Source organism: Acinonyx jubatus, chromosome E4 (genome assembly GCF_027475565.1).
Source record: "Acinonyx jubatus isolate Ajub_Pintada_27869175 chromosome E4, VMU_Ajub_asm_v1.0, whole genome shotgun sequence".
In the NCBI taxonomy this organism is placed as follows: Eukaryota; Metazoa; Chordata; class Mammalia; order Carnivora; family Felidae; genus Acinonyx; species Acinonyx jubatus.
Window position 1 is genome coordinate 60421260 of NC_069395.1, and position 25310 is coordinate 60446569.

Here is a 25310-nt window from a genome sequence, read left to right on the forward strand (position 1 = left end):
CAGAGCTGGGCTGTGCCTCCCTCTGCTGGTGGACACACAGGTCCAAGGCCCAGCAGATGCAAGTCTCTGGTTCCCCATGTGTTGGGGCCCTCACAGTAACATGGTAATAAATAGCAGTACCTGCCCCAAACGGCTGATGAGGACTGGAGGAGTTCATGCCTATAAATCATTTGGCACAGGACCTGGCTCATACAGAGCTGCCCGACCGGTAGCCAGCTTGTTACCTGTCTGGTTTATGACCCATGGCCCCTCTGGCCCCTGTCAGCGCCACCCACCCCACCGGCATGTCATTTGGTCTCATTCTGCTCCCCCTGTCCCTCCCTTGAATCCAGTCCATTCTCTGCCTCCAGCGATGTTTTCGTGGAGGCAGCACAATGGTGCAGAAAGCAAGATTTAATGCTGCTTCTGCCCCTTACTCCCAAGCCTCAGATTTCTTATCTTTAAAACGGGCATCAGGATATCTACCCTTCGGGGCAGTCATGACAATGACATGCACTATGTAAAAGGGATGACCCACTACCAGCCCAGAGCAAGTCTGTTTAAAACTGTCAGTTTTCATCCTTAGCTACAGATTTGGTGTTCTCTGATCCCTCCTCTGATGTTGAAGAGAAATCTCCACATGCTGCAACTTTAGTCCCTATGTTTCCTGGTTGTTTCTTCCTCTCCAAACAGACTTAAAACCCTTGAGGGTAGGAGCTGTTTTTCTACTTAGAGCTGCCACAAAACCTAGCTGGATATCAATTGTCCGCTTCCAAGTACACATAAATTAGCACTTCATTTTAATCTTGGTTTTGGTTCATGTGGTTTAGTCAGATGCACAACATCTTAATTTTTCCAGAAAAAACTAAAACACACCAGAATAGTTGACAAATTGCATGACCTGGACACATGATAATAAAATCTCATGGCACATAACACACACATATTTCAAATTATTAAAATGCAGTCAAACCTATTCTTTTTGTATGTGATTAAGATCGTTGCAAACAAAACAGGTAAATGGAACAATGAGATTTCAGGAACTAGGAGAAACGTCGGTTTCTCCATTTCTTGTGTTCTTCCTGGCATTTTTTTGTGTGTTTCCCAATAAAATGCAACGGTAATGACGTCAGTCCATCTGAAAGAATTACGCAGGGTTTAATACCCAATCTAACATAATGGTTATGTTCTGATTGTTTTCCTCTTAAGGCAAGCCCTAGTACAAGATTTCTTTCTGTTGCCGGCCCAACCCATGATATCCGTGAAGTGTTCTTCTTTTCACATTAAATCACACTGTGTGCTGATGGGGGACGCGGCTCATGCCATAGTGCCCTTTTTTGGACAAGGAATGAATGCAGTAAGTCCTTTCTCCCAAAGTAAGTCTCTGACATTTTCCTGGGTCAGTCTCAACTGAAAAATCTTAGCTAAGAACCATGTCTGTGACTATCCTCACCTAATCTCTGACAAAACAATCAATTCCACAATCCTGCCAACGGTTTAGATTGATCACTAACTATAGTCAAGCCTTGGATTGCTTGATCCAGTAATTTCATGCAGGAAAGAGCATAAAGCTTAACATGGTTTCTATGCAGTTAGAAAATGTATTGATAGCTTGAAATTTGAGAACTCGCCTGTCAGCAATTCAAGACTTAATTGAAAATTTTTTTTCTAGAGATTATGCCTAAGTATATAAATGTTAGGTTCAAAAAAGAAAAGAGCCCAAACTGTCTTTTGTTTTCTCCACTTTTTCTTTCCAAATGAAAGGAAAATGCATTTGACAGAGTTGAATAAAACTACGAGGGATTCCTGAGTGGCTCAGCCAATTAAGCATCCAACTCTTGATTTCATCTCAGATCATGATCTCACATTTTGTGAGTTTGAGGCCCGCATCAGGCTCTATGCTGAAATCGAGGAGCCTACTTGAGATTCCCTCTCCCTCTCTCTCTCTCTCTCTCTCTTTCTCTCCCTCTCTGTCTTGTTCTCTTCTTCTGTGCCTCTCCCCACTTTTGCATGCGCTTTCTTTCTCCTCTCTCTCTCTCAAATACATAAATAAACATATAAAAAATTTAAACAAATAAAACTATGAAACAGATTTGATGTTGAATACTATTGCTTTCATGGAAGTTTCTAAAAAATATTTCAGGAAAGAAATAGTGCTCAAGTATTAAACATTAATTTCAAGGAATCCTAAAATGATTATCTAGACAGACAATTATTTTGTGTATGTGTGTTTGATAACTATAGCTTTATAATCACAGTCTTCTATTGTTTCGGTGATTGAGATATATTTCAAGTATAAGTAGGCTATAAATCTAATCAATTATAGTTTTCCACAAAGTAGTGGCAAACATTTTGTTTTATAAAAACATAAGAACATACCAATTTTAGTAAGCTGGATAAGGGCCCAGGCTCCGGCAGTATGAGGCCCAATTCAAATCCTGTCTCCAGGATTTATTGCACTATATTCTTGCACAACTAACTTAACTACTTTCTTGTCTGTAAAATTTGGTTTTCAATAGTGCCTATATCATAGAGATTCTTGTGGAATAAATGAATTAAGTAAAAAATGTAAAAGTGTTATTATTTCAGCCTATATGAAATTTTACATCTCTAAATTCCTGCAGCATTAATAGTCTATATAGCTGATAAGTATCTTTATTTGCTTCAGATGTAATTTCTATAATTGACGTGAAATTTTTTTAATATTTACATATTTTTATATTGTCAGTAAAACTATCATTTGAATTCCTAGAAAGCAGGAAATCTATCTTTTTATTTTCTTCTCTCCACTTCGTTTAGCGTACAACCTTATTAGGGTTAATTTTCTGGACTTCTTGACATTGGAAGTTTACTTTAATCTTGGCTTAAGGGAACTAAATTAATAGGTGGGTTCTATCCTGTCATTAATTGCTCTAAATGTGAGTCTTAAAGACCTGATTAGTTTAAATGTGACTCGAATATTCATGGTAGAGCAATATAATTATTCTTGCTTCTTAAAGAAGCAATGGAATCCTTCAAAATTACATGAGTAATTTAAAATTTTGGTCAAATTCCAAATCATTGTAATCAATATGCACCAGGCAAAGACAATCCATCAAGCATGAAGTTGATGGTCTTTTATAATTGTAATTTAATGCCAAGTGTGACTAAGGAGCTGTTGTGTGCAGGTTGAAGGTAAACATCCTATGAATTATAGTCACTGATGGAAAGTCTGTTCTAATTGCTCAGAAGCTTTCATTATTTCCAGATGATCTTTTTCCATTTTTTCTTATTTCAGGGCTTTGAAGACTGCCTAGTATTTGATGAGTTAATGGATAAATTCAATAATGACCTTAGTAAGTAAAATTTTTCAAATGGACATGGACTAGCCCTATCGATTAATTGTGGACCTATTTTTCACCCTGGATGATCACAAACCCTTGATACATATTTCCTGTTCAGGATTATAATTTTTCTATTACCAGCCTATGCCACTGTTGCCCATGTCCAGACAAGGAACACCCAGAGAAACAGGGAAACGGTTTCTTTTAAGGTCTGTACATGGAGGCCTGTGCAGTGATCCCCACAAACAACATAAAAGCTCCCAAGACCAACATTTGGCCAAGATATGCTCCTTGTTCTCCCTTTCCATGAGGAGACCCGAACCTGCACCTTTTACAGCATGCCCCAGAAACACTTTTAGGAGTTCCAGCACTTTCTTGCATGTTGCCTTATCAAAATGGCAGCTTCTACTTCTATTTGCCTTTGGTTAAAGCTGATTCCACCAAATATATTGATGTGACAGAGACTGATGTCTAAAATTTTTATATGTAATGTTGAAATTAAATTAAATGTACACCATTTCATCTGTAAAAGAAGTTACAAACAATAGCCTGAGACCTGGATAACTTTTACTGCATCTCAGAATCACATGGTCTCAAAGGCTGCCTCCGAATTTAAACCTGTTTCAGGTAAGGGATAGATCCAGAGAACTGGCTTTAAACCTACCTCCAGATTTCTGTCCTGACTTTCCAACTTATTAGCTGTGAGACCTTTGGAAAGTCATTCCAGCTTTTTAAAGTCTCGGGTTTTCTTTTTTTTTTTTTTCCATCTGTAAAGTGGGGACAATAATACCAACTTCAGAGAGATGTGAAGATGAAATAAAATGATTTGTGTAAAGCTTTAAAAATAAAATCCTGGCACAAAATGAGTTCACAGTAAATATTTGCTATGGTGTTATGGGAAGTCCTTGGGCACTGGTGTCTGGATCTGAAGACACTAGAGGGTCCAGGGTAAAGTTCTTCCAGTTTTCTGCCTTCCTTGTTCAGTCATCTTGCTCAGATGTTCTGGATCCAGAGGCATTTATTTTCTTACCTCCCTTATCAGCCCTGGTGTGATTGGTCTGCATATGATAGGGCTGATGGGATGGAGGGTTCCTATATCAGAACATACTGTCAACACTGGTTTTGGTTACTGCATAACAACAATCAAACAGTACTGATTATGACAATGATACTCATAACTAGCATTACTGGACATTTCATATGTGTTGGGTATTTTGCTATGTTTTTTAATCCATTTTCTCATATGGTCTCCATGGAAAACATGGGGCAAGGGTACTATTCTTGTTCCTTTCTTACAAATTTAAGCTTAGAGATGGTGAAGTGACTTGCCCTAAGTCATATAGCTACAAGTGATATAGCTGGGACTGGCAACCAAGTTCTCTGACTTTTGAAATGGCATCCTTAATAGCTAGCGTTGATTGGCCATGTGGGAGTTATATTAGTTAGTCATTAATTTATCAAATATTTATTCAGTATTTACCATTTACCACGTTAAGATTTCAGACATGAGGAAAATAGGAGGCCTCCTCCGGGAGATCACAGAAAAATGATGGAGCTGATGGTTAGCTGATAAGGTCGCTTAGGCACAATGAAACAAATGTGCATGGGGTAGCAAGAAAGGACAAAAAGGAGAGTAGCAGATTCTAAGCAGGTCTGGGGTGGTCACTGACAGTCATTTCTATGAACTGCTGTCCATTCTTAAAATAAAAAAAATAATGATTTGGTAACCAACAAATATATTATGTTAACTTCATCGTAAGTTTTATTTAATCACAATAGGTAATGCCTATTACTATGAATGTGTTACTATTCAGTATTCATAGATTATTGGTCATTCAGCCTGATCATCCAATGTTCTAAAAGATTAGAGAGAACAGTGGTAGAGTACACACCATTTAATTTGATCGGTGTAGAGGCCAGCACATTCTTACAGACGATAGTGGAATAAATGTATTATTCAACTTGGTTGAATGTATTTCAAATTGGTTGGATGTATTATTCAACTTGGCTCCTAGGTGTGTGTCTTCCTGAATATTCAAGATTGAGAATTCCAGACGACCATGCAATCTCAGACCTGTCCATGTACAATTACATAGAGGTGAGTGAGGAGGTTGGGCTCCATTCCATGTTAAGTGTACTCTTATACATAGAATTGTTGAATCACTGTATTGTATACCTGAGACTAATGTAACACTGTATGTTAATTATACTAGAATTAAATTTTTAAATTTTTTTAAAAGAAAAGACTATTTGTTAGAATATCAGTGAATGATCTCATCATGTTAAGTGCACTCTTAATGCCCTTCACCTATTTCACCCATCCCCCCCCCACCTCCCCTCTGGTAACCATCTGTTTGTTGTCTGTAGTTAAGAGTATGTTTTTTGTCTCCTTTTTTCTTTGTTTTGTTGCTTAAATTCCACATATGAGTGACATCATATGGTGTTTGTCTTTCTCTGACTGACTTATTTCACTTAGCATAATACTGCCTAGCCCAATCCATGTCTTTGCAAACGGCAAGATTTCATTCTTTTTTATGGCTGAGTAATATTCCATAGTATATAGATACCACCTCTTCTTTATTCATTCATCAGTTGATGGACACTTGGGCTGCTTCCATAATTTGGCTATTGTAAATGATGCTTCAATAAACATAAGGGCACATATATCTTTTTGAATTAGTGTTTTCATATTCTTGGACAATCCCAGTAGTAGAATTATTCATTCATATGGTAATTCAATTTTTAATTTTTTGAAAAACCTTCGTACAGTCTTCCACAGTGGCTGCACCAGTTTGCATTCCCACCAACAGTGCATGATGGTACTTTTTTCTCCACATCCTTGTCAACACTTGTTGTTTCTGTGTTTTTGATTTTAGCCATTCTGACAGGTGTGAAGTGATATCTCATTGTGGTTTTGCTTTGCATTTTCCTGATGATGAGTGATATTGAGCATCTTTTCATGTGTCTGTTAGCCATCTGCATGTCTTCTTTGGAGAAATGTCTATTCATGTCTTCTGCCCATTTTTAATTGGATTATTTATTTATTTATTTATTTATTTATTTATTTTTTGGTGTTGAGGTATATATTCTTATATTTTGGATACTAACCCTTTATCAAATATGTCAAATATTGCAAATATTTTCTCCCATTCAGTAAGTTGTCTTTTAGTTTTATTGATTGTTTCCTTTGCTGTGCAGAAGCTTTTCATTTTGATGTAGTCTCAATAGTTTATTTTTGCTTTTGTTTCCTTTACCTCAGAAGACCTATCTAGAAAAATGTTGCTAAGGCCAATGTCAGAGAAATTACTGCCTGTGCTCTCTTCTAGGAGTTTAATGGTTTCAGGTCTCACATTTAGCTCTTTAATCCATTTTGAGTTTATTTCTGTGTATGGTGTAAGAAAGTGGTCCAGTTTACTTCTTTTGAAGACAGTTGAGCAGTTTTCCCAACACCATTTGTTGAAGAGACTGTTTTTTCCCCTTTGTGTATTCTTGACTCCTTTGTCAAAGGTAAATTGGCCATATAATTGTGGATTTAGTTTTGAGCTTCCCATTCTGTTCCATTGATCTATGTGTCTATTTTTGTGTCAGTGCCATACTGGTTTCATTACTATAGCTTTGAATTATATCTTGAAATCTTGGATTGTGATACATCCAGTTTTATTCTTCTTTTTCAAGATTGTTTTGGCTATTTGGGGTCTTTTGTGGTTCCATAAAAATTTTAAGATTGTTTGTTCTAGTTATGTGGAAAATGCTGTTGGTATTTTGATAGGTACTGCATTAAATGTGTAGATTAATTGGGGTAGTATGGACATTTTAACAATCTTTGTTCTTCCAATCCATGAGCATGGAATATCTTTCCATTTGTTAATGTCGTCTTCAGTTTCTTTCATCAATGTTTATACTTTTCAGGGTATAGGTGTTTCACCTCCTTGGTTAAGTTTATTTCTGGGTATTTTATGATTTTTGGTGAAATTGTAAGTGGGAATGTTTTCTAACTTTCTCTTTCTTCTACTTCATTATTAGTGTATAGAAATTCAATGGATTTCTATATATTAATTTTGTATCATGCAACCTGACCAAATTCATTTATCAGTTCTAGTAGTTTTTTGGTGAAGTCTTCAGAGTTTTTTATATATAGTATAAAGTCATCTGCACTTAGTGAAAGGTTTACTTCTTCCTTACCAATTTGGATGCCTTTTATTTCTTTTTCTTATCTGATGCTGTAGCTAAGGACTTCCAGTACTATGTTTAATGAAAGTGATAAGAGTACTATGTTTAATGAAAGGACATCCTTGTCTTGCTCCTGATCTTAGGGGAAAAGCTCTCAGTTTTTCACCATTGACTTGGATTTTTCATATACGGCCCTAATTATGTTGAGGAATGTTACTTTTATACCTACTTTGTTGATGGTTTTTATCATGAACAGATATACTTTGTCAAATGCTTTTTTCTGCATCTATGGAAATGATTATATGGCTTTTATCTTTTCCCTTGTTGATATGATGTATCACGTTGATTGATTTGTGATATTAAGCCACCCTTGCAACCAAAGAATATATCCCATTTGATTTTGATGAAGGATTTTTTAATGTACTGTTGGATTCAGTTTGCAAGTATTTTGTTGAGGATTTTCACATCTATGTTCATCAAGAACATAGGCCTATAGTTCTCTTTTTTTAGTGGAGTCTTTATCTGGTTTTGGTACGAGGGTAATGCTGGCCTCATAGAATGAACTTGAAAACATTCCTTCCTCTTATATTTTTTGGAATTTTTTGAGAAGAACAGGTATTAAATCTTCTTTAAATGTTTGGTAGAAGTTGCCTATGAAGCTGTCTGGTCCCGGTCTTTTGTTTGTTGGGAGTTTTTTTTTTTTAATTTTTGATTCAATTTCATTATTGGTAATTGTTATGTTCAAATTTTCTATTTCTTTCTGATTCAGTTTTGGGATGTTATATGTTTCTAGGAATTTACCACTTCTTCTAGGTTGTCCAATTTTTTGACATCTAATTTTTCATATTTTCTTTGTCTATAGACAATTCTTTGTCTTTCTGTGGTGTCCGTTGTTATCTCTCCTCTTTCATCTCTGGCTTTGTTTATTTGAGTCCATTCTCTCTCTCTTTTTATGAGTCTCGTTAAAGATTTATCAATTTTGTTTCTCTTTTCAAAAAATTAGCTCCTGGTTTCATCTGTTCTATTTTTTTAATTCTTATTTTTTCTGCTCTCACCTTTATTATTTTCTTCCTTCCACTTTTGTTTGTTCTTTTTCCATTTCTTTTAGGTGTAAGGTTAAGTTGTTTGAGATTTTTCTTGCTTCTAGAGGTAGGCCTGTACTGCTATAAATCTCCCTCTTAGAACAGCCTTTCTGCATCAAAAAAATTTGGGGACCATTGTGTTTTCATTTTCATTTGTCTCTATGCATTTATTATTCCGTCTTTGATTCCTTGGTTGACTCATTCATTATTTAGTAGCATGTTATTTAACTTCTATGTATTTATGTTCTTTCGAGATTTTTTTCGTGTGGTTGATTTCTAGTTTCATAACACCGTGGTCAGAAAAGATGAATGGTATATGACTTCGATCATTTTGGACTTGTTGAGACTTGTTTTGTAGTTTAATGTGTGATGTAATATGGGGAATTTTCCATGTGCACTTGAAAGGAACGTGTATTCTACTGTTTTTGGATGGGTGTTCTGAATACATCTGTTAGCTCCATCTTGTCTAATATGTCATTCAAAGCCATCCCTTGTTAATTTTCTGTTTGGATCATCTATCCATTGATGTAAGTTGGATGTTAAAGCTCGCTACTATTACTGTATTCCTACTGATTACTTTTTTTATGCTTATATTAGATTCTTTATATATTTGGATACTCCCATGTTGGTGCATAAACATTTACAATTACTTTATCTTCTTTTTGGATTGTTACCTTTATCATTATGTAATGTTCTTCTTTGTCTCTTGTTACAGTCTTTGTTTTCAAGTCTATTTTGTCCTGAATAAATATTGCTACCCTGGCTTTCTTTTCAGTTCCATCTGCATGGTAAATGCTTTTCCATCACTTTACTTTCAATCTGCATGTGTCTTTAGGTCTGAAATGGGTCTCTTATAGACAGCATATGCGTGAGTCTTGCTTTTTTATCCATTCTATACCCTATGTCTTTTAATTGGAGCATTTAATACATTTACATTCAAAGTAATTATTAATAGGTATGTATTTATTGTCATTTTGTTGTTTGTTTTATGGTTGTTTTGTAGTTCTTTTCTGTTCCTTCTTTTGCTCTCTTAACTCATGGTCTCCTAGCTTTTGTTAGTAATATAATTGGATTCTTTTGTCTTTATTTTTGCATATCTATTACTGGCTTTTCATCTGTGGCTTATACATAACAAAGTATGCATATATTTTATATTAAGTCTATATTAAATCTGCATATAAGTCTATATTAAGTTGATTGTCTCCTAAATTTGAGCCCATTCTAAAAGCACTAATTTTCAATCTTCTCCCCCTACCCCACATTTTAAGTATATGGTATCACACTTTACATCCTTTTATTTTGTGGATCCCTTGACTGATTTCTATACATTTACTTATTTTTACTGCTTTTGTGCTTTCTACTTTTCTTACTCTTGCTTATGGTCTTTCTCTTTTCACTCAGAGAATCCCTTTTAACATTCCTTGTAGGGCTGGTTTAATGTCATTAATTCCTTTAACTTTTGTTTGTCGGGGAAATTCATTATCTTTCCTTATATTCTGAATAATAGCCTTGTTGAATAGTGTATTCTTTGCTGGAAGTTTTTTCTTTCAGCACTGTGAATATATCATGCCATTCCCTTCTGGCTTGCAAAGTTTCTGCTGAAAAGTCAGCTCATAGCCTTCTGGGGTTTCCCTTGTATGTAACCATTTTCTTCACTCTTGCTGCTTTTAAAATTCTCTCTTTATCACTATTTGCTATTTAGTTACTATGTGTCTTGGTTTGAAACTTATTTTTGGGGTGCTCTCTGTGCCTTCTGGATCTTGATATCCATTTTCTTTCCAAGATTTGGGAAGTTTTCAGCTATTATTCAAATAAATTTTCTGCCCCCTTTTCTCTCTCTTGTCCTTCTGGGATCCCTATAATACAAATATTATTGTGCTTAATGGTGTCACTGAGTTCCCTTAGTTTATTCCCTCTAGTGGATTTTTAATTTCAGCTATTGACTTCTTCATCTCTGATTGGTTCTTTTTTATGTTTTCTGTCTATTTGTTGAGGGTTTCACTGAGGTCCTCCAGTCTTTTCTTAGGTCCAGTGAGTATCTTTATGATTATTACTTTAAAATATCTATTAGGCATATTGTTTATCTTCATTTAATTTAGGTCTCTTAGTCTGATTTTGTCCTGTTCTTTTATTTGGGACTTATTCCTCTGTCTTCTCACTTTATCTCACTCCCTGTGCCTGTTTCTGTGTGTTAGGAAAGTCAGCTACATCTCCTGTGCTTGAAAGTAGTGACCTTTTGAAGAAGAGGTCCTATAGTGCCCTGCAGTACAATGTCCCTGGTTCACTGGCACCTGATACTTCAGGGTGTCTCCTATGTTGGTTGCCTGTAGCCTGTTGTGGCTGAGCCATATTTGCCTTCAGTCCTGTCATCTGCAATGGCTCTCTTTGCCTGTTGTGAGCAGAGTTTTGTCACTGTGTTGTTAGTGGGCCAGTCTGGGGTTACCTTGGGCTTGAGTTGAGTCAGAACAGGTGTTGGCCAGAGGTGTGGTACCATCAAACTGCAGGGCTCTCTCCCTGTTTGTCCCCTGAGAAGCTATTTTTGATGGGCAGGGCTTGTAGTCAGATCAGATGTCTGCTCCCAGCCCACTGCTAGGGCTGCAGTTGGACTGGTATGTGTGGTTATATTCCTCTCTCCCAAGGCAGGAGTCATTTTGGAGCGGAGTTGGCCCATTGGGCTGCTTGCCACTGCCAGGCTTTGGCACTGATTTGGAAGGACTCCTGCCAAAGGTGTGTTGGAGGGGGCGGGTCTACCGGAGAATGTGGGAGTGGATGTGCTCTTAGCAAGGTAGGTGGAGAATGTTGGTGCTGCCTTGGTTTCACCAGGTGTCCATGTGTTGAGGCTAGGGGACAGGGGAGGGAAATGGCATGCATCAGCTCTTTTTTTCTTGAAGAAGTCTCCCAAGGATACCTGTCCCTCCAGCATATGCTCTGAGATTACGAAATAAATCTTCACATATTTCCCAGGTATTTTGCAAACTGTTGCTTCTATGCCGTGTTGTATCTCAGTGGGGATGTTTGTTATACTATATCTTTAAGGGTGGGGACTCAGTTTCCATTCACCCTCTTGCTCTCCCCCAGTAAAGCCCTCTGATTTTTGAGGTTCCAAGCATTAAGCCCCACTGACTGTAAGAACTCTCCAAGATAGGCCCCTCTGGTTTTCAAATCCAAATGTTATGGGGATGCCTGGGGTGGCTGGTGTAGGGTCTCCTCCTCTACCCTCTCTGTGCCAGCAGTGTCCCTCCCTCCTGCAGATAGTCCTGTGGGTCAGTTTGGCTTCTGGCTGTGTCTCTGCCCTTCTTACATTCTTTGATGTGACCTCTTCTCTACCGTGGAGAGTCTGTTCTGCCAGTCTTCAGTTAATTTTCTGGGGTTTTTACACTGATGTGGTTGTTATCTGGGTATATCCATAGGACCAGTTCAGCCTAGGAACTGCTACTCTGCCATCTTCCCCAGAAGTCACAAATGTCCTTTAATTTTTCTTTGCCCCAACCCCATTGCATACATGCTGAATGAGAACAAAAAGAAAACACACAGACACACACACACACACACACACACACACACATACACACAGAGCATTCCCTACACATGCATGGATTGTGATAGTAGACAGTGACAATGACCCACACACATCACCTCCATCTACATTTTAGGGACATTTAGGAGGTAACAAAGATGAAAAATTATCTGGTTTCAATCACTGATAAATTCACAGGCTTAAACCTTAAACATTTGGTAGAGCTAGTAATATGCTATTTTAATGAAGATATAATTTTCATATGTATTAATGTATTAACATATTTGGAGGAATGAAGAGATAGTAAATGACCTTACCATTCTTAACATTATAAGTCGCAAGTTTAGAGTAGCTTTAAATATTCTTTGGGGCCTTATGCACTGAAAAAAAATACGTATATGTTAAAGATATTCATGGTCAGAAGATTAACACTCAGAAGAAAAAACACAATTACATTTTGAGCCAGTCACATGAAAAGCTCACAAAAAATACTTATGGTTACACTTTTTAAATGATTAAATGAAAAAAATTTCAGGATAAATTTAAAGAAAAGAGTGTAGCTGTTTTCCTTCTTTCCTGAAGAGAGATAAAAATAAAGTGGACTTTAGTTTGAGCAGAATTATTACATACGTGGTGAAGGAAGTTCTATAAGATACCAAAAATCTTCACTGTTGTAACTTGCTTATGTCTTTCTTTATTTTTTGAATCTTACAGGTATTTATTTCCTGAAATAAGGGCATCACTTATAAACAGAGCTTATGATTAATAACAAATGAACAATAAAAAATAACAAAAAAAATTATCTCACTTTTTCTTCCCTTCCCCTATGCTTATCTGTTGTGTTTTTCAAATTCCACATGAGTGAAATCATATGATATCTGTCTTTTTCTGACTGACTCATTTTGCTTAGCATAAGACACTCTAGTTCCATCCACATTGTTGCAATTGGCAAGATTTCATTCTTTTTCACTGCCAAGTAGTATTCCATTGTATGTATATGTATATATACATATATATATGTATATATACATATATATATCTATATATATATAATCTTCTTGTGTCCTTAAAAATGAGACAGCTACAACAGAATATTTGTTCTGAATATGGAGTAAGTCAAGAAAGACATACCTTCAAGGATCTCTTCTTTCCATGAAGAAGATTACAAATTAATCAGGAAACAATGACAATTAGTCAAATCTTTGGTCCCACAGACTATCCCCAGATCTGACTGAACAAGATTTTTGCTGAAATAGAGTTCCCATATTGCCCCCTGAGCAAAATAGAGTTCTATAACATGTTTTGTGCAATTGCTCAACCTTTTCAAGGTAATGTCTTATACTTTTACTGAAAAGGATTGGAAATAACTGTTAAGGAAATAAGAATTTGACTACTTCGTGTCCAGATTTGCAGTGAATAGGAATGAAGTATAATAATAAGTTGTAGTAAATAAATAAAGGCTATTCATTTGAGATATTCTTTAAGACTCTTACATTATTGCAGATGCGAGCACATGTCAACTCGAGGTGGTTCATCTTCCAAAAAACCATGGAGAGATTTCTTCATGCTATTATGCCATCTACCTTTATCCCTCTCTATACCATGGTAAGTTCTGGATTTAAGACATCTCCTCATTTTATTCTTCTGTTTATCCATTAAAGAATCACAAGAATACTTTTTAAACTTCCTTATAGGTTGCCTTCTCCAGAATAAGATACCATGAGGCAGTGCTGCGCTGGCATTGGCAGAAAAAGGTCAGAATAAATTGAAGTTCATAGTGGTATGGTTATGATTCTTCAGGCAAATACAGAAATGATGTGATAGACACTAAATGCTTCCAAATAAAAACTGTCCTGGGTACACAGAGGGAAAAGTGCCTAATGAACAAAATTACAAAAAGAGAAAGAGAAAGAGGGAGAGAGAGAGAGTGAGGGAATGCTTCTGAAGGGAAGAAATTCAAAAAAGAAACAGATGCTACTATTTCTAAACTTCTTCCTTTATTTTAGCAACATGACTACTTTTATTTAGCAAATTGGCTCTTGCTTCTGAAATACTCTTATGGATTTAATTTCTAAAATTGGACAGAATTGAATCACTTATAAAACACAATCTAATTTCAGTGTAATGCCATAGTTTATTTTGGGAAGTTGACCCAGAGATGTCACTAAATAGACATTCAGAATTCTGATCTTCAGATTTGGAAATCTAACAACTTTATTCATTCAACAAATGATTTTATTTAACATGTAGAGACAGAGCTGAGCATGGTGATGAATAAGCAACAGCCCCTCTCCTCATGTAGCTCAGAAGCTGGTGAAGACTGGTGGAGAGGCAGAGCTGCCCTGGAGAAGAATGGGAGTGGCCAGGGTGGGTGGGGATCCATGGGGCTGGAAGGCAGCCCACAGGTGTGAGAATGGCCAGAGATGCAGCTGGGATGGTAAGAAGGACCTCAAGGATTTTGAATATTATATTGAGGGAAGCAGGGAGACCAATGGAGGCTAATAGATTCAGGTGTGGATTTTAGAAAGATTGCTTTGCTGTGTGGAGCCTTGATTGGAAGAAATCTAGATTTATTCTTACAAAGATGAATAAAATAGGATCCCTGCCCTCAAGGAGCCAAAAGACTACTAGGAGAAAGACAGTGACGCCAATGAGAATGCAGGAAACTTAGTGCCAAGTCAATTCTCATGGCGACTTTGTGCAGGTTCTGAGCAGTGACTCATTTGTGGCTTCAGCACAGTACTCTTCTAAAATAGCACTCATAACTCTTTTTTTCTAAACTATGTGGGTTTTTTTTTCATGGCTATACACAGGGAGACTGCAAAGAACTCTTTATACAGAACACATGGACACAGTTATTTCTGGGAATGGAGAAAGGACAGAGATAGGAGGAAAGCTCCAAATTCTAGACCTTACTGGTCATTGTAGGCCTTGACCTAGTGGTCATTCAATTAAATTGCTGTTTCAGGTTAAAGAATAAAGAAGAAATTGTATACTCCTTGGTTAAGAAGGAAGTCTTTTAAGATTTTAATCTCTGGACAAATGAAATGAGACTTCTTGCTGTTTTTACAGGTGATAAATAAAGGACTCTTTTTCTTTGGAACACTGATAGCCGTCGGTAGCACCTACCTACTTATGTGCTCCATGTCACTGAGACCCCTGCACTATGTCAGAAGACCATGGGACTGGCTCACTTACTTCCAGAAAACAGGACCTGTTTTCCTGCAAACTCCATGGAGTCACTAAAAGAAATTCCCGATGTCATTAGCAGGTGACATAAAGGTTCTGAAGTAGCAAATAGTTTAATTTCTTTATAACCAAAACTAAGGATCAAAACCATGTTTCTATCATCATATTTAATTCACTAGTGCAAGATATATGCCAGCTTACAATGAAATTCAGTATAGAATTTCTCTGTGTTCGTTGAAATTATTGAAAAAAAAAAAGAAAAAAAAAAACCCAAACCACCAGTTAAAGTTGCAAAAGGCAGTTTTCCTACAACACTACACATAGGTGTGGTCATTCTAAATATAAAAATGCAATGACTAAGATCTCTTTCACTTCTCCAAAAGTAAAACACCAGAGGCCTTGAGGAAGACAGATCACATCCTTTCTTTAAAGGACATAAAGAAGGTCATGATAAGATTGACTCAACATCTAGGACTAAAAATTACAATTTGGCAAACATGTTAAGTTCATTTTTGATCCCCTGGATGGAACTTCTCCAACACAGAACTCAGATTCACGTACTAAAACTAGAAATGTAAATGAGGAATTTGGGGCACTCTAGAGAGTTACAAAATGAACAAATTTTACTTCACAATCTTCAAAGGCCAGTATTACCTTTTGAAGATTGAAAAAAGGGCCATTAATGCCATACTAAGTGAAGACTAAGAAGAGTTTTATTTACAAATTAAATAATATATACAACAGAGTGGAAAGGAAATAAGGGAAGACAGTTTTCATAGAAATTATTCCATTTAAGACTCCCGGAAGCAGTTTACTAACTTGCTATGGCAGAACCAGCAACAAACTTGATTTTGAAAATTTCATTTAGTGAAAACATTTTCTTTGGTTTTTCCTTCTTCAGTAGGCCAACTGAATTACTTAGAAGTCTTTCAAACATGATTATTTATGTAGATGCTCCACTAAGTGGGATAGTCATCTAAGAAATAAAAACTAGGCAATACAATAAAATGATTCAGTTTCTGTTTTACATTGTCAAAGAAATCTTTGAGTTCTAATAATCCATGTTAAGTCTAAACAATGACTTATGGGGAAATGGCCTCTTTACTAACACTGAGCATTGATTGTCCAGTAGACTGATTGAAGAGCAAAAGAGATTAAATAATACACTTTATGAGTACTGTTTTACACTTACTTTCACCCCCTTCAAATTAGGTTTCATTTTTTGCTTGGAACTTCTTTCCTAAACCCAAAACTCTTGGCAAAATTGTGGCAAGTTGTTAAAAAGAGAGGATAATCTGGCCAAGTTACGTTTGAAATGAAACAGATGGAGATACCTATCTGCCATCAACACATCCTTCTTCATGTACACCCTCTGATAATGTATGATTTCCTAGATGCTATGATTAGCTTGAAATTCACCATCTTTGCTGTGTGCTTTTTAATAACCCTTCGAGAGCTTGCTTAGCAGCATATTCATCTGAAACTCATCTTTATCATACTGCATATATGGCAAGTCTTTTGTTTTGGAGGAAGCCAGGGCGCTGAATTTCTTTGTCACCCTAGAATTGACTCTGATAAATTTGATTGGTCAAACATAGGATGTGACAGTGATTAGGATCCAACACTACAGAAGATTCGAGATTTCCTAGTGATTTCACATGTGTATGATACAAAGTTATTTTTACAGCTATCTTTGAGCTGTAAATACAGCTAAGTATTTTTGAGAAAAACATCTATGTGCCTTGGAAAATAGTGTCATTTAAAAAAATATATTCAAAATGAAAATTTCCAACATGTTAGAAGTTGATGGTGCCAGATGCCCATCTTGTGCCATAAGTGGTTTTTCATTGTGGAAAGCACCCATTGAATTAAAACAATTTGTCTTGCTCAGTTGTTTCCAGTGGCCAGAAAGCATATGGGCAATTCATACTTCCTGCTGGGCCACAAAAGTTCTGTTGATATTGTGGGGCCCTAGGGTAGGCTGCCCCAAAATATGCCACAATCGCATAATGATTACTTTGAATTCAAGTTATTAAGAAACAGCAAGTGTATAAAAGATGCTCTGACCTTCCTTTGTTCCCCTGAAAGCAGGAAATCTCTCACGCGAAAGATACCTCCCTGCACCAGAAGGTTAGAGGGACATCTGTATCATCAGAGACAGAGAATTCAGGGCTGAAGAAGTCTACATAAGCAAACCTTGTTACTTTTACTAAATTACTACCCCAGCCCAAATTCTGTTTAGAACTCTGCTAACTGAAGCTCCCAAACATAAGTTTCTTTGCCCTGACAATTCCTTATAGATTTATGTTTCTTTGTCTAAAACGTATGAAAGCTGCATGCCTTGCTCATTTCTTTGGGTCTCAATTTTATTACTTGGCCTCCTTGCACACAGAATTAAACTTCTTTTTCTCCTGTTAATCTGTCTGATGTTAATTTAATTCCTAGACCAGCCAGAAGAATCTTGTAGGGCAGAGGAAAATTTTTCCTCTCCAACAATATTAACATAGAATGAGGATTCCAAAACAGTCCTTATAATGGAAGCCTAAAAGTGGTTTTCAATACAAGGCCTTGTCTTTCATTACCACTATTCCTTCCTATAAAGGACGGACTTGGATTACATCAACTTTTGACACACTGGTTTTGTCACTGTCTTCAACTGACAGTGATTCATCACTGGTGATGATAAAAATGATGGAAGAAGAATTAAAAGTCACTTTTTTCTTTGGCCTGTCCCCATCTTTTTGTGACATCACAATGGGTCTGATCTGCATTTCACTCCCATTGGTTGGTAGGTCCTTAGCAGGCCTCTGGCATCTCAGCAGTCGGAAACATAGCAGTTGCAGAAGGGATCTTCGAAACTGGGCAGGGAGAAAATAAAGTTGAATATTAAGGCCCTTAATCTGGATTAACATTCAATAAAATTAGTTGAGTTTAATTTTGGTTGTTCTTTTTTATTTGTTAGCTTATGTGTGTATGGGGTTAGGTGGCAATGCTCAGATGTACCTAAATAAACCTGGAGTCTTATGTTTTCTATTTATTATAATTCTCATTAACAAAATCATATAGGACTATTATAACCTCTATGGATTCGAGTTTCATGCACCTTCTATGAGGGCAACTAAGTCCATTTCTTTAAGGAAGTTTGAACATCAATGCCTTCCACAAATATTCAGTGAGCACCTACTAGGTGATAGCCACTGTGCTACAATTTGGGAATATTTTTGGGCAGCAAAGAATGACAAGGCCCTTCCTGCAGAGTTTACAGTCTGCTGTCTCACTAATTTTCTGTTAACTAGGAAAAGAATTTTTTTTCTATCAAGATTACAAAGCATTTAGAGAAAAAATACTGCAGTGGAGAATGCTAGCATTCACCAGTGCCCATGATTCTTCCCTCTGTCCTGGACACAATGCTGAACCATAAGTTATTTAATTTAACTTTTATCCCCTTTTTTCAGAGCAAAATACATGGGCTTATTATACATAGGCTTTCACAGATCAGGGAGTAGTAATGAAAATTATGATAACCAGCTACATTGGTTTCTGTCTTCTTTAAACCCCACTTATATACAAGTTAGTATTTAGTTTATACTTACATTCAAAAATATTTGAGACTATTTCTTCATCAAATTACTGTTTATCAGGTTAAGTGCTAAAGATACATCATTATAAGGGTTTAGAATATGTATGCCAAAATATGTTTTCCCACATAAATGGTGAGCTCCTTGAAGATAAGGACTATTGTTTTATGTATTTGTTTGTTTTTGTTTGTTTATTGTATCTTTTAGACTTCTAGTTCAAAGTGTGCTCCTGGGAACCAGAAACATGGGAACCATGTGGAAACTTATCAAAATGCAGAATCTCAGGCACCCAGCATAGCAAATCTGAATATGCACTTTTGTTTTCACAATCTCTCCAGGTGTCGTGTATGTATTTTAAAGTTTTCCAAGAACTAATGTATGACCTATTGGCCCAGAGGAAGAACATAAAAAAACAATTGTTAGGTAATATATTTAAAACGTACTTATTTGCCTGCCGAGGTGGTAGTTCTTAAAATATGGAGGTCTTATACTTCTTCAGAAAATCAGTTATAGTCTATCTTGCTAAAAACAATTCACATGTGAACATTCTTAAAAAGTTTTACGACCAAGTTTCAGGGTTCTCATGACTCTCCTAAAGTCAATTCAAGTAATTCTCAGATTGTAAGGACTCCAAGTTGAAATTCTCTGGGTTCAAATAAACAGTTAATGAAGGCAACATGAGAAAGAAAGATCAGTGAATACAGATCGAAACCATACGAGAGTAAGAAGAGAGAGGGAGATTTAGCAGTGAATATTATAAGGTTAATTTAAAAAATGCCGTTATTCCAAATTCTTGAGCATTAGTAGCCTGAGTAGTTATTATTATCTGATATTAGTGTGACCCGTTAACTTAAAATTCCAATGGAGTAATTAACTATTATTCATAACTTTTAAATTCTCAGATTTTTAAACTTTGCAACTTAGAGGCTTAGCTTCATAGCAATCATAATGAGGGCTTTCTTAGTTATAACTGACAACCACCAAGTCAAAACCTTTCTACCAAAGGAATAAGCTTCCCATTAGATCTAGAGGAGTTTCTGAAGCCAGATTAATTTGAGCTACACACTGGCCATGGTACATGAATAATAACCCAACTAATTGTTAATAGTATCTGTAACCTCAAGTGGGGAGCTATGTGTGTAGATTTTGGTATTCAAGCAAACAAGATTGGAATCCAGGCACCAATAATTCCTGGATCAGGCAAGTCATTTAACTTCTTTGACCTATGTTATAATTTATAAATAAAGTAAGGAATAGTATTGGTGCCTGTCTCATGGTGTTTTGTAAAAATAATGGGTAACCTCCATAGTACTATAAGAATTTTAAATGAATTTTAACTTTGAACATAAAATGTTTCCTGATAAATGTTAATTTCAATAGATTTTTACTTAAGATCTATTGGTAGATCTTAGAATGTTTACTATTTTCTTTGGGAATATCTTACATTTCTTCCTGAACACTTTAGTTTCCTCTAAAATTCTTGATTTAGGTTTTTATCACTGAAGCTCTTCTGAATAACCTCTATAAAAGTATTATATTTCCAACAGTCACATATGTATAGTGAAAACAATGAGTTTATTATTATTATACTTACCTTTCTTATCATGAAGATATAAATAACTGGATTATATACAGTACTTGATTTAGCAAAGAGATATGAAACAATTGAGACTGTTGGAGTGACCAGGTGTCCATAACCATTAACCACCAAGAAACAGATCACGATATAAGGCATCCAAAAGATAAGGAAGGTAGATATCATTAAAAAGCACATTTTGGCCACTTTCTTTTCATATCTTAAAATCTTAATCACTTGAATTGTCTGAAGATCTTCAACACAACGAAGCTGCAGAAAGAAGAAAGAAAAGGTTGAAAATGAAAGAATCCTTTTCTTATGCTGTTTCAATAATAGATATGCAGACAACAAACCATAATGCTCCACTTCTCAAACCAGGCAGAAAGCATGTGATGTCAGTTCTGCCTGGTTAAGCTAGTCTCGATGAAACTTAATTGCCAGATGAATTCTTGCTGCAAGCTATGGTGACTTCCAACTCCGAGCCAATGACTATACTACAAAGTGGGATCTGATGGGGACCTTGCTTATGCTTGGTTTCATCAGGACTCAGGTGCAGAGAATGTTTGTAGCCATATCCGTGTAAACTCAGCATATCTGATCTTAATTTATCCCCAGTAAAGGCACTGAGGAACAATGGTCTACAGTCTGAAAGTTGTTCAGGTTTCTTAAAGTTTCCTTAGAAGTTCCTTCTATTGTTATTATAAATGTATTATTAGGGGGTGGGGGATAATATTCCTCTACACCAAAATCATGTTTTGAATAAAATAGTTTTTTCTGACCATTCTAAAAGGCTAATTTTGCTACAAAAATACAATTTTTTTTAATTTAAAAAAGGTATTGTACATACTGTTTATACTTCACATATAATTTTAAACTGGGAAATTTATTGCATTTCAACAAATGTTCCTTTTGAACAACAAATGTTCAAAAGGTGTTACTTTTATTCTAGCATTGTCATAAAAATTAAGGAAAAAAATTCCAAATAAATCAGAACATGTGCTTATAGTATTTAAGAGTATATTTGAATTGATGTAGCTAAATTATTTATACTATCTAAAATTATATTTAGGAAACTATATTCTTAGTAGAAACACATATTCATATCCACAGAAAATGGAAGGGTTAATGGGTTATTAAAGTGATTGAGTTTTTTAAGAGTAGAGGGAATGTGTAGGAGTGGGCGTGGTTGTCAAATGTCTGATACCATTATTTTCTGTGTGTGCAATTCTATTTAAATTTTTTTCATGTTTTGTTTTATTTTTTGAGAGACAGAGAGAGACAGAGTGCAAGCAGGGGAGGGGCAGAGAGAGAAGGAGACACAGAATCAAAAGCAGGTTCCAGGCTCTGAGCTGTCAGCACAGATCCCAGCGTGGGGCTTGAACCCACAAATACAAGATCATGACCTGAGCCAAAGTTGGACACTCAACCAACTAAGCCACCCAGGTGCCCCATGTGCAATTCTATTTTAAAAGAAACTATTTTATTTAATATGATAGGATATTATTCTATTTTCACAACAGCATTTTTTGGGGGGTGGGTGGGAGATTTCCCCCCAGAGTTTTTAAGAAGGTTGTGGAGTTCTAGTAAAAGCTCTGGATTTGGAATTAGTTCTGGGTCCATATCCCAGATCCACCACTTTTGCCCTCTGTGTGACATTAAGCAATCAATTACTTCCTCTGAGAATCAAGACTAAAGGACATTCAAATGAATAACCTATTAGAGTTAACAGAAGTTGGGTCCCACTTCCATACATATGACTTTGTGGGATTGTTCTCAAGATTATTTGTTTACATTGGAATTATATTTGAAACTAATATACTTCTATGGATTTGTACTTTTATGATACTATAGGATACTAGGAATCATGAGTTTTGGCTCCTCAAAGTTTCAACTAACAAGTAATAAGATGACAGTTCAATCATCCATCCCCAATTCCCCACCACCTAGGGACCCACAGACTCATCTCTACCTTTTCTGGGTAATTCAGTCCCCATCCTCTTACCATTTTTCAAAGCAGAGCCTGCATTTATCATCTTGGAATTACATGTATGCTGCAGAAGTTAATTTAAGGAAAATATTGGGCTATACTTTCACAGTTCCTCTTTGGCATAAGGATATGGTTCTAATGTTTTGGATTATTTGGGTTTGTATATGTGAATATACAAACATATTGACATATTTGACATATTGACATATTTGAATATGTCCATGATTATTTTTCATTTATCTCTTTTTTTTCCTCTCTGTTTTATCATTATCTATTCTTTCACTCTATTCTTTCAATATTTTCCAAATAAAGAGCTCTAGTTCATGTCTCGCCCTATTTGTTCAATCATTTGAGTGTATTTTTCAAAACTGTTGTGGATGAAGCAAAAGCACATGCACAGTTGAATTTGTTCTGAAGGACGAACCACTTAAGACGATTCCCCATGTAGTCCCAGTAAAAGTGTTCTCTCCCTACACAAATAGTGCTTATTGATCCAGACACCTGCAGATTTTCAACAACTTCACTGTGAGTCCTCATTCTTATGTGAGAAGCTATTTCTCCATCACTGCTATGCATCACACCTCTGGATAAGGAAATAGAGGTGATTATGGTGCCAGGTTCTGAGTGGAGAATATTGCTGTCTAGAGTCAAATCTCTTTACCCTTGTACCACTTCTCCTTCCTATGAACACTGCCTGTAGCTCATTCCAAAAATAGTCTTCGATCAACTATTGTTTGAAAGTATTGTTCCAGCTATAGGTGAAAACTTAAAGACTGGGTCTCTGCTTTTAAGGAATTCACTGTATGCTGAGGGTGACAGCACACATGTTACTTCCGTAGGTGATACATGCCATGGAGGAGGTGACCAGAGAGGGATATGGGAACACACAAGATGGGTAACTGATTCAGATATGGGTAAGGGCTAGAAGATCCTGAGCTCAGCCTTCTGAGGTGAGTAGGAGGCAGCCAAGTAAGGTGGGACAGATTGTTCCAGGGAAAGGAAACGTGTCAGGGCAAAGAGGTAAAAGAACCCATGTTAAGTTCTGGGAACAAGAAATATTGCACTTGGCTGGAGCCTGAGGTAGCAAGAGGGAAGGCATATTAAGAAATAAAGCTGGACATGCAGATAAGAGATGGCCTTGCAGGACGCTGGTAGTCATACTCAGGGGCTTTATATTTTTAAATCATGAAGGTAGGGGAACCTCTAAAGGATTTTAAGCTGGGAAATGACTTGAGAAAATTTGTATTTGAGAACAACTACTCTAATGGAAGTGTATAGAAAATGGATTAGATGAAAGCAAGAATAAAGGAAGAAAAACTAGGGCCCCTTTGAATTGAGTCTGTGGCAATAGGAGAAGGGATAAGGGACATATGGAAAAATATTTGAGGTTGAATAGATGAAATTGATAATTGATTGGGTGTAGGGGAGACCTGGATGAGGAATAGTCCAAGATTTACTCTATTATTTTTGGCTGAGGAATAATGACCATTTACTGAGAAAGGGAATGCGGAAGCAGCAGATCTAGGGGGAGGGATGACCAATTCGTCTTCACACACATAGAATCTGATGAGTCTGGGGGCCATTCCAGTGGAGATGTGCAATAGGCAACTGACTATGGGATCTGACAGAGGTCAGAAGAACATCCTGGGTCAGAAATAGAGATTCCAAAGTCACCAAGCTATTGTTAGAAGGAGAAATCCTAAGAGCATATGAGATGCCGAAGGCCAGTGTGTAGTATGAGAAGAGGGCTAAACACAGAATGCAGGTAGGCCTATGGGAAGCAGCCCTTGGCAGAGACCTAAGAAGATGGTCCGGAATCAACAATAACTATAGGAGAGAATGGGGTTCTAGTGGAGGAGAAACCATAGTTCGGTGGAAGTTGTCAATAACATCACAAGTGTTAAATGCCACGGATGCCAGGAAAAAAATAGAAATGCCCATTGGAACTCACATTTGGTATATTATCAATTACCTTAATGAGGGCTGTTTCTGTGACAGTGTGATCAAGGAAGGAGACCAATTTGCAACGGGTCAAGGAATAACGGCTGGCTGAATGTAAACTACAAACTCTTTGATACAGGAGCTATAAATGACACAGTGTTGTATTCTCAGTGCTTAGTAAATATCTTAGCTTGAGCTCCCCTAACAATATACCCTAGACTGAGTGGCTTAGACAACAGAAATGTATTTCTCACAAATATGCAGGCTGAGACGTTCAAGGTCAATGTGCCAGCATGGTGGGTTTCATTATGGGACCTCTTTTCTCAGCTCAGAGATGGCTACCTTCTCAATGTGTTCTCATATGGTAGAAAGAGAGATGGACAGAAGGGTGGAGAGATGGATGGAGGGAGGGAGAGAGAGACAGAGAGACAGAGAACCAGCCACTGGTTATGATTTAAAGTGATGTACGTCAAGGCAAAGAGGTTTTATCTTTTTCTTTCTTTTTCTTTCTTTTTTAATAAAATGTGAAAGCTAGAGGGGATTATCAAGATGAGCAGGAGACTGATGAGCAGGAGTTCTGAGGAAAGAAGACACAGAACAGGAAGACACAGTGAGTGAGCAAGGAAAACATACATGGGTAAAGTAGGAGACTGGCATATGGAGTGTGCCCCATACTGTCACTTCAGACTCCTTGCTAGCACCCAACAGGAACCCTGCTGGCGGTCAGTTCTTATGCTTTATGATTCAAAAGTGATTTCCAGAAAAAAATATCTGTACTATTCTCTAGTGGGTTTATGTGACCTTTGAATGAATAAAATGATAGGAAGTGTGGAATTTCCTTGGTTAGAGTTCTTGAAGTCTAAGAGTGCTGGAGAATGCAGGTGTTCTTCGTTGTTGTTGATTTTGTCTGTCTAGAACCCCTTTCCTTCCTCTTTGTGGTTTAGAGAGTGGCATATATAGAGTAGATG

At 36.6% G+C, this 25310-nt stretch overlaps 2 protein-coding genes across 2 annotated transcripts in view; one reads left to right on the forward strand and one right to left on the reverse strand.

The window, feature by feature from the left end:
• Window positions 1-16123, forward strand: part of KMO (kynurenine 3-monooxygenase) — a 56765-nt gene extending 40642 nt beyond the window's left edge. The window contains 7 exon segments of the mRNA XM_027046323.2: window positions 1189-1336; window positions 3257-3314; window positions 5318-5400; window positions 13575-13676; window positions 13766-13825; window positions 15144-15275; window positions 15278-16123. Of these exon segments, the coding sequence (XP_026902124.1) occupies window positions 1189-1336; window positions 3257-3314; window positions 5318-5400; window positions 13575-13676; window positions 13766-13825; window positions 15144-15275; window positions 15278-15346 (652 nt within the window). The 3' untranslated portion in view covers window positions 15347-16123.
• The window catches only part of OPN3 (opsin 3), a 43753-nt gene continuing 34394 nt past the window's right edge, over window positions 15952-25310 (reverse strand). Inside the window, exons 3-4 of the mRNA XM_015072871.3 lie at window positions 20433-20684; window positions 15952-18118 (exon numbers count right to left, since the gene is read on the reverse strand). Of these exons, the coding sequence (XP_014928357.2) occupies window positions 17855-18118; window positions 20433-20684 (516 nt within the window). The 3' untranslated portion in view covers window positions 15952-17854. The remainder of the gene's footprint in view (window positions 18119-20432; window positions 20685-25310) is intronic.